The sequence below is a fragment of the Centropristis striata genome, chromosome 17, assembly GCF_030273125.1.
Source record: "Centropristis striata isolate RG_2023a ecotype Rhode Island chromosome 17, C.striata_1.0, whole genome shotgun sequence".
Lineage (NCBI taxonomy): Eukaryota > Metazoa > Chordata > Actinopteri > Perciformes > Serranidae > Centropristis > Centropristis striata.
Window position 1 is genome coordinate 24,916,809 of NC_081533.1, and position 10,098 is coordinate 24,926,906.

Here is a 10,098-nt window from a genome sequence, read left to right on the forward strand (position 1 = left end):
CACAATCGAAAAGTTCAAGCGCACATGGCGGCTTCAAGATTACACCGCGACATCAATCTGCCACGCACTCGCGATTGTAGGACTTCCAAGATGAGAAAAAGTAATGACATTTATTGATATGAATCTCTTTAATTTTCAGCAGTTTGGAAAACACATTTGCCACGTTTTCTGGTCATATCATAACATTTCCCACAGGATCTTATGTTGTATTTGTGCCGGCAGGATGGGGTGATTTAGTCAGGATTAGTTGACAGCATGTACATGTGTCACGGCAAAATACTCCTGGAAGGTTACAAAGAGGACAAAAGTGACAAGTTCAAATCAGATTTGTATTCTTTGCAGCACAGCACGAGCACCCCTCTGTGCTTTAGACAGAAAACGGCATACTACACCTACCCAAAGGTCTGCAATAACATCAGCTCACAAATAATGGATTGTGGCCGCTGATAATACAGCGAATTAGGCATAATCTAGCAACCAATATATGCCCCATTTTTAAAGTCTGATTTACACAGGATAATGATATTACAGAGCAATAATGCCCATTAAGTTTTGCAGCTGAGTGCAATTATCCCTTTTTTTTTTGCACCTGATTAAAATTATCCCTGTTGCAAAGTATAAATGTGCTGAAGGCCAAGACGCCAGCATGCAACGCTTTAAGTGATTGGCGTCAGTATTGGACCTGGGTTGTGGTTCGTGCTAAAACCTTGCAGACTTTCTCAAGGCCAGGGCTGGAGTTTTTGGCCCATGCAGGGCTCTAATCACATACATGGACAGCTGAGGACACCACATGAGTCAGACTGAGCCAGAGGTCTTGACAGGGTGCCTTGTCTATACAAACCTCCTGAAGGCAATTAAGAGAGAGGAAGGGGAGAAATGTTAGCAGGATTTGGAAAAGGAAGGAGAGGACAGAAATAATGTGTTTATTCGTTTATATAATAACCTCATTTTTGGTGTTCCCCTGTAGGGACCCTACCAGAAACTGTCTAGTGTAGGTCTGTTGATCTGTTGTGCTGGTCAGTGTGGAGAGACTCACTTTCACCCCCCCCCCTCCTTCCTCTCCTGCTCAGGTAAAGGCTCCATCCCCTCTCTGGTTTCACCTCAGTCTCTGGATGGATGCTACTTCTCTCCCTCCCTGGTTACAGACTGGTTCTGGGGGGTGGTGAGCGAGGCTGTGGAGGAGCTGAGGCGCAGCCCCCAGAGAGGCATTCCCACCCCGGACCGACTGGAGAGGAATGGACCCCTCACCACTATTATCCTCCAGGTACACATTGCTGAAAAAACAAACTCATTATGTCTGACTGGTTAAGGAATCTCAGGGTGCTTCAAGGTTCCCTGTGGAGTTTTCTTGTAAACACAACTTGTGCTCACCCTCGTCCCTGCAGGCTGGCTCTAGCCGGGTGCTGTACGACCTGCTGCCTGTGGTGTCGTTTCGGGGCTGGCCGGCTGTGGCCCAAGGCTGGCTGACCGCCAACCACTTCTGGGATGGTAAAATCACTGAGGAGGAAGCCATATCTGGCTTCTATCTGCTGCCCTGCTGCTCCCCGCTGGGCGGTCGGCCCGACAGGGAGTGGAGGCTGGCGTTCTCACGCAGCGAGGTGACTTTTATTTTGGTGTCATGTTCACTGCCACCTTGTATTACGTTTAAATCATTGATACAGCAGTTCCATCTGGTTTTCTTTTTTTGTTTCCTTGCCATTTTTTTCTTTCTGCAAATCCAATTTTGTATGTCTCTCAAATATTCATGGTCTTCAATACCATTCCCGTTTAAAGGCATACTATGCAGGAATTGTTGCATACTGTTTGTAAACATAGTTTTTTAAACTTGGCCCCTCTTACCCAACTCAAAGAAAGTGAAAGGAAACCCCAGATTTATTCTCCTTTTGGCACAAGCTTTGTTTGTCTATACCTTGTATTTATTTGGTGCTGTGTCTGCTATTTTTGTAGCTTAATGCCCAAACAGAAATCCTTCATTTGTATACCTTTAATTTACTAGTTCTCTATTTCTCTTGTTCCCAGGTTCAGTTAAAGAAGTGCATCCCCTACCCCATGGCTCAGGCTTTCCAAGCAGCCAAAGCCGTGTTGACTCGTATCCTGGCCCGTCCACGTACGGGCCTCAGCCTCTATCATCTGCGCACCCTCCTCTTCTGGGCCTGTGACCGACTTCCTGCCGCCTATCTGTCCTGCCCTGACCCCGACACCCCCGGCCGCCTCCTCCTCGGTCTCCTGGATGACCTGGCTCATTGCATCCTGGGTAAAAACTGCCCAAACTACTTCTTACCCCAGTCCAACATGCTGGAGCACCTTACGGACAGCCAGGCACTGCTCGTCGCAAGGAAACTCGCCCACGTGCGCTCGGATCCTAGCGAGCACCTCCGGGCGGCTCTTGACCAAGCCCAGCAGGCGGGCCAGCTGAAGAAGGAGCTAACGGCGAGCACCAACGGCCACGGATCCCCCGGGCATCACCCGGCCAATGGCATCATCTCCCCTTCGGAGGACAAGCTGGCGCAGCGACTGCAGCAGCTGGTCACGGAGAACCCTGGGAAATCCATATCGGTCTTCCTCAACCCCGATGATGTCACCAGGCCTCACTTCCGCATCGATGACAAGTTCTACTGATGCAGACATGCTGCAGAGAAAACGTGTTGAAATGTGTGTTTAGCTTGCAAATACACTCTGAAAAGGCTCTGAGACGTCCAATCAGAGGGAAGGGGGACTAAAAATCCGCCAGGTGTTTGTCTTTAAAACCCTCGAACTGAACTCTTCTCCTAATGCTGAACAATGCAACATTCTTGCTGCTTGACTGACTCTTTAAACCAAAAACACACATGTCCTACTACTGAGAAACGATGTGGACGTCGCACAAGACATGATGTCACCGAGCAGTTGCCACGGAGACGGCCCTCTCCTAACGAGCTGGCCTTAACAAGACTCATCAGCTGGTGCTACAAAGACAAGGGCCGGCTTCAGTCGTGTGAATTAAGTCCAGTGGAGCAACACAGAGTGTGTGTATGTGTGTGTGTGTGTGTGTGTGCGTGTGTGTATACGTACGCCTAAGGGTTTTCATATATTACTTACACTTCTAGAGACGGAGGGAGAACAGCTCCTTGATTGCTGCTTTTCTCCTTTTTATTTTAGATCGGAGTGGGCGATGGTTGAACTAGAAAGGCAAAACAAGGTGTGGCTGATGTAACTGAATGTAATGTTGAGAGGAGAACTGCCGAGTCTTTGAACAAAGAGTCTCTTTTCTCTGTCAACTACATTTTAGCCCTCTTTTTTGACCCCCACGCCTTGAATTTATGGCATCTTTTTCTTTAAAAAAAATCTTTCTCAGGTATTCATAATACTTATCCTTTTTTATGTAAATGATTCCTTTTAAGGTCTTAAAATATATTTCAAAGCCGCTTACATTTCATTGGGTAATGGAATGTACCAAAGAGCTGCGTTCGAGCGGTTTTGCAAAGAGAAAAATACTTGTTACATATCCCTTCACATGTCATTTTGGTCCATCCTGGTGAATCCACCGCTTTATGAGCAGAATGTTAATGAACCTTTTCTCCTTCTGAAGGTCTGGTCACACCGGCGTTTGAAACGGCAACATTTTGCAGAGAAATCAATTAATTCCAATGGAATGGCCATGATAAATGGATTTGCTCATGAGGAGAAGTAAATACTGATGTTTAATGGAACGGAGAGCTGCAGAGTCAAACATGGAGGAAGGTATTTGCTAATTAGTTGTGTTGCACCATCCAATTTTCTTTAACCTCCTCTGTTGGAGGTGAAACGGCTCCACAAAGAAAGGTTTGCGGACGGTTAAACAGTTAATCTTACAAATCTGTCTCTTGAAAACGCTGTGCAAAGCTAACACCCAATAATGACTATGCTGATAAGCTTGCTTGCTTACAATTAGCAGTCAGTTAGCCGTTTTTTATTTTCATTCTTCAGTGTCACTCTTCATTGAAATAAATTATGTACAATCTTGAGGCTTAGTGTAGAGAAAAGGGAAAGAAGCTGGTGAGTTATTGTAACTGACTACTGCGAGCATGTCCTGGTTAGCTTGCGTTTTAACAGCTAGCGCAGTTCCTGACTAGCTAGCCCAGCAAATTATTCTCCCAGACCTGAGACAGTTATTCGACTACGTTGTTATTTGATAGAAAAAAACAAATTGCTTTCATCAACTGAGGGCACTGGGAGAGCGCAGACCTCCCACAAGGCAATGCTCTATCTCGCAATGTTAACAAAAAAATTATTTGCATATCCACCCTGGGATTGTGATCGGCTACAAAATGTAATGGGTTCTCTTGTTTTGGCTCAGGCCACAAACTTCCATCCAGCTTCATGAAAATCGGGTCAGTAGTTCTCTAATCCTGCTGACAAAAAAACCCGACAAACCTAACGACAAACAATAGGATGTCAGGATTTCAATTACAGATGGGAAATGGATTGAAATTTGCTTTTAGTTTCAATTTTTAAAATTAAAAGGGGTCGGCAAGACAATAATTTCACTATATGGCCTGAGTGTGGTACATTCCAAACAAATCTGGCATTCATAATACATTTGATTTTTCCATCAATGATCTGTTGATTATTACTAATCAAGACTTGACTTTCTAACAATGGCAAAGCTTTCACTGTAAAAGAAAAAGGTCAAATTTAATTGAACGATCACCTTAAAATCTAAATTGTAGATTTGGAGAATCGTGATATCTCTTGAAAACATAACCTTACCTTGCAGAGGTAATTGTTTCAAACATCTTTGGTTTAAAAAAAAAAAGGCCAATAATCTTTGATTCCACTCTCGCAAATTATGACAATTAGTTTTCTTTCTCTTTTATGATGGTAAACTGAATATATTTGGTGGTTGGTTAAAAGCCATTTAAAGTGATCACATTTTGCAAACAAAATTATGCGTAAATTGCTCTTCTCATCACTTGTAGAACTACATGCAGGTTAATTTTCCGCTCCTCTTTCTGGTGTGACCGGGCCTTAAGAAAACATTTAACACTGAAAAGGATGGAGATGTATAAAAATGGTTAATTATAAAATACTACATTAATGTATTTCTGGTATTGTACTAAGATGTAGAGTTATTTGAGAAATTCTTGTTTTGTTTTCCTACCTGAGCAGACATTTTGGTCTTTCATGTTTGGAGTGTTAAGGTAGGCTATGTAAGAGATGTAGAAAATATAACCCTATACATGAATGTATAGATCAAGTAAAAAAAGGTCTGGATTGAACAAGAAGACGGGTAACAGGAGCTCTAGAGTCTGGCTGTTTATCTACCACAGTCACGAGTAAGTCGAGGTACTTAACTGTCAAAATGTCCCGCAAAGGGCCCAGCACATCGTGTTGCACATCATGTAAGCGTGTCTATTAAGTGAAGAAACTCACAGTTCGGTCTCTCGTTCGATTTTCTTTTTTTGGAAACTGGTTCTGACTTGAGTGATTCTGATAATTGTCCCCTGTCTCCTCTGCTTGGTTGGTCTTTTTTAATGAGCTTTGTGTGCGTGCGTGTGGGTATGTGTGTGTTCACCAAGAGACGAAGCGCACAGCGGGACGCAGACAGACGCCCAGATGCTGCCCATTGAATTATACCCTCAGTGGGTGTGTGTTAGTCACTGGGCCCTATCGTTTCTCACCAGACGGGAGTCATCCACAGAGGGATGGATGGATGGAGGGAGGGAGAGAGACAGGCCCTCCTCTGGTCCTTTGAAGAGGGAAGTTGAGCCTTGCAGGGCCTGGACAGCTGCCTCTTTCTCCTGCTGTCTTTCTCTGCCCATTTCTTCCTCTGCCGCTTTCCGTCTTTCTCCCGCTCTCTTTCATTTTCTCTCACTTTTATGGCTCTAAAGTCTCCTTGAGATTTCTCCCCAGAGGGTTGTCATCTTTCCCTCTTTAGTTCTGGAGGTCCAGAGCAACAACAAAAAAACACCCCCAAACTTGGTACTACTCCAACCTTATGTTTACACTCTTTCCACTGATTTGATTAGGAGCTGTGTAGCCAGTAAGTGGTGTAGTGGAGAGAACAAGTATAACCAGACAAGCATTAATGTCCTCCAGTCCACTCCCATTAGTTTCGCGCGTCATACTTGTTTTACCTTAATGAACTTGAGACGAAGTCGAGTAAACACTATCTGCAAACAAACTGATGGGTAAACTTTAATCTGGTGGGGTTTACCAGGCACTAAAATGCTGCTTCCAATGATGGTGCATAGGCAGGGTATAAACGCTACAAAGCACATGAGAGGTTACAGTAATGTTTACAGTTATGGTAATAAATATCAAGGTGGTAATGGGTAGTTGTGGTCATTTTATGGCCTAGTTCATATGTACAGGGGAATTTCCTTTTTGTTTGGGCCTTTTGTAAACATGCAAACTGATTTTAGAGGTGATGTAATGGATTTTTTGTGCTGCTGTGACAGAAAGGTGCTCTCTTGCTCAATTCACTTTGTTCCCATTCACTGTTGCTTGTCAGCCATCTGTAGCTGATAGAGGACAAAATGCTTTTTATGGCCACTGTTCTGCTTGACAAACTAGGGGATGATGACACCATTTCTAGATCACCTCAAGCATTGTTTTTTCTGCATTATGTGTTCTGTAAAAAAAAAACAAAAAAACTATGTTCCTATCAGACAACAAATATGTTTTTAAAAATACACTTGCTGCCAAAATGTACTGTACCAGTCAAAAGTTTGGATACATCCTATTCAATTTTTTAAAACTTATTTTTATTATATTATGTACATTGTAGGTTAATATCAAATACATCAGATCTATGATGGAGCACATATGGAATTATGCAGTTAACAAAAAAGTGTTAAACAAACCAGAATATATTTTACATTTTTGATTCTTTGAAGTGGCACCTTTTACTTTGATGTTCTTAAACACATTAAGAAGGCAAGAAGTTCCACTAATTAACTCTTAACGAGGCGCACCTGTCAACTGTGTAAAGCTGTCATCAAAGCAAAAGGCTTTCAACATTGGAGATTAATACTGAAGACATCAGCACTATGAGGGAGCACATATGGAATTACGTAGTGAACAAAATAGTGTTAAACAAACCAGAATGTGTTTTATATTTTAGATTCTTTGAACCACCTTTTGCTTTGATGGCAGCTTTGCACACTTACGTTATTCTCTCAGATTCAACAGGTGCACCTCTTCAAGAGTTAATTTGAGACCATCAAAGCAAAATAATATAAAAAATGAAACATTTTATTTAACACTTTTTTAAACTACATAATTCCATATGTGTTATCTCATAGTTTTGATGTATTTAATATTAATCTCCAATGTTGAAAATAATAAAAATAAAGAAAAATCATTGAATGAGAAGGTGTGTCCAAACTTTTGACCGGTACTGTTCACTACGAGTACATTTTTGCAATGAATTTGAAATGTACACAAAATTAAAGTACTTGGCTGCAGCTGGCTGAGTTTTAAATATGCAGTGAAGAAACTGTTATCATTTGAAACTAGAAATAAGTTTTGAGATGTCGCCTCAACATATCTGAATGAAAATGGGTTCTATGGGTAACAACGAGTCTCCCGTCTACAGACAAATATCCATTATAATGCGCTACAGTAACGTGATGCTAAAAATGTGATTAATCACAGCAAAATCAGCCCTAAAAAATCCTTATGTACGTGTGGACTAGACCTAAAGCTGCTGGTGGGTTGTTTTTCCATCAGACATGTATAAATATTTCTGAGTCTTGTGTTACAGCATCTGCTTTCAAAATCTGGGTCTACAAATTTCATGTGCTTACTACTGAAAGATTTTGTTTTACAGCATCTGTCTGTACTGGTATAGTGTGTGTGTGTGTGTGTGTGTGTGTGTGTGTGTGTGTGTGTGTGTGTGATTGTGAATGAACTGAGCCTGAGCAAAACCAAAGCGTGTTGTTGAGGCGGTGCAGAATGTCTAAGCAGGGTGTGTATCCAGCTGCCAGGTGTCGGTTTGTGTCTTCAGCACTTTTTCAAGACAAATTGTACGAGTTTGGAATAGTCATAAAGAAAACCGCAGCATTTATTTATTGGAAAACCTAGTTGATGTTAAAGGTCCTTTCTCATTGCCTCTGTGATGTTTGACTGAGAGTATAAAATGTGTCTCACTTTGTACCTTAATGGGCCTAGTTAGAGATTACTAGACACTGGAAACAATCAATGTTTTCCTGAATTGTACACATGAATATCGAATCCTGTATTTTCCAATAGTGTCAGTTTCTAGATATGCAATCAAGACCCTTAAAGAAAGACCTACTGTAATTCTTACTAGTTAGAAAAAAGGGGATCACCCTGCTGTCCAAGGATTGCATGAAACACCGATGACACTCCCAAACACCAGTCTCTGCTTCGTGCTACTCTATTTATAATCTGTTTTTTGTGCTGAAACTTCTGATCATTCTGTTTTCAGTCTGTGGATAAATAACTGACTAAATACGATGAATGTATCCACCATATCTCTCTAATCTGTTCCCTACTTGAGGACACATCAAATCTAATTTCTCACTGTTATCTGCGCAGATGTACTCCAGTCTGTACTCAAGTGCTGAGATAACAATCTGTACTGAATCACTCCACAGTCTGAGAAATTGAATTTCATATCTCTTTTATTACTTCGGTTCTTCTGCTTTTTAAAAAAAATAAGTGCAAATTATTTTTTTGCTGTATTTATTACTGTTATTTTTTGGGGGTTTATATTGATTAGTCTTCAAGCTTTAGCATGAAATAAATCACTACATTTCAAATCACACTGTGTGGGAATACGTTCATTAAACATGCAATATATATTTAATTAACATGGTGATTTTAATAATTAAAGAGATATCAGCTTGGCCTCTATAAATCCTTTCAGTTCATTTGAGCTGCAACACATGTTGAATCCAACAGAGGGCGCTCTAAGACAGTGTTTGCACTGTGAATGTTTCACCCGAGTCTGTTCTGCTCTGTCACACTCGCGCACACACACACACACATGCTGGCAGTTTCTAAATACTGACTCTGATAATGTTCGTGCAATGGAGCAGAATTAAAGGTTATCTTGGTTATTTTTGGTAGTCCAGTTTAGGCCAAAGGTCAAGGTCAGAATTCACATGTCTTTCGCTCTTGATCCAGATGGACACTTCTCCCCAATAAAATACATAATGTCTGTCACTTTCTCCTTTTAATTGTCTATGCTGTTCCCAAATACAAAGGCCCTACTTTCAGAAGGCATACAGCCTTACAGTTGTATTGTCGTAGCGAACATAACATTAGATGAGCTTTACTACAGACATGTACCATTGATATAGATTGTCCTTCATGGAAAACTCTCAAAGGAACTCTTTATAATAGGACCATATATTATCCCCCCCCCAGACCAGGACTTTGCAAACTGGCTATCCACTTCATTAGGGCCACTTGTATAACCTAATCTGATCCAATACAACATCTCCATCCATAAATTCAGTTTGAACTATATCTTCATGATGGAGGTTGTAGTTTGCAGTAGTGTTAAACTGGAGTGAATTATCGTCAATTATCGAGTAATTTTTTGACAAAAATGTGTTTTATTTTGCTTTAATATCATATATTCAATATTTTTTTTCTGAAAAAAAAAAAGGGTTTGGTTTTATTAAGAAGTGTTTCTAATATTTTGGCCACCCAATTTACTTACAAGGGAGTGCCAGAATATTAGAAACACATGTCAATATAATGCACTCCAGTACACCACCATCACCCACTGTGACCTCAATAATAAACATACAATTCAATCATTATCTTTGACAGTCAACAAAACCTGAAAGACTATATTTTTTTGTAGAAGTAGAATTTATGTCCGAGCTGTTGAATTAAATTGTATTACATTGTACTGGTGTACCTCATAAAGTGGCCGGGTGCTGTATGTGCCTATATGCATGCACCATTGGACATGAAAACAAGTGCTGAAAACAAGTATTTATAATTGTTAGGGGTGTCATGATTCTACAAATCAACATTATGATCAAGGCTTTCAATTTAGCTGTCACAATTTGATTCAGTTTTCAATTTTATCTTTTTTTTCAGCACTGAAGGTTAGGCCATTTCATGATTAAAGATTAGGAAAAAAATGGTTTCAGG

General features: G+C 40.9%; 1 protein-coding gene across 1 annotated transcript in view; it reads left to right on the plus strand.

The window, feature by feature from the left end:
* The window catches only part of tmem102 (transmembrane protein 102), a 30,490-nt gene extending 21,740 nt beyond the window's left edge, over nucleotides 1-8,750 (plus strand). Inside the window, exons 4-6 of the mRNA XM_059354875.1 lie at nucleotides 1,071-1,264; nucleotides 1,386-1,598; nucleotides 2,020-8,750. Coding sequence (XP_059210858.1) covers nucleotides 1,071-1,264; nucleotides 1,386-1,598; nucleotides 2,020-2,619 — 1,007 coding nt within the window. The 3' untranslated portion in view covers nucleotides 2,620-8,750. The remainder of the gene's footprint in view (nucleotides 1-1,070; nucleotides 1,265-1,385; nucleotides 1,599-2,019) is intronic.
* The last annotated feature ends 1,348 nt before the right edge of the window (nucleotides 8,751-10,098 follow it).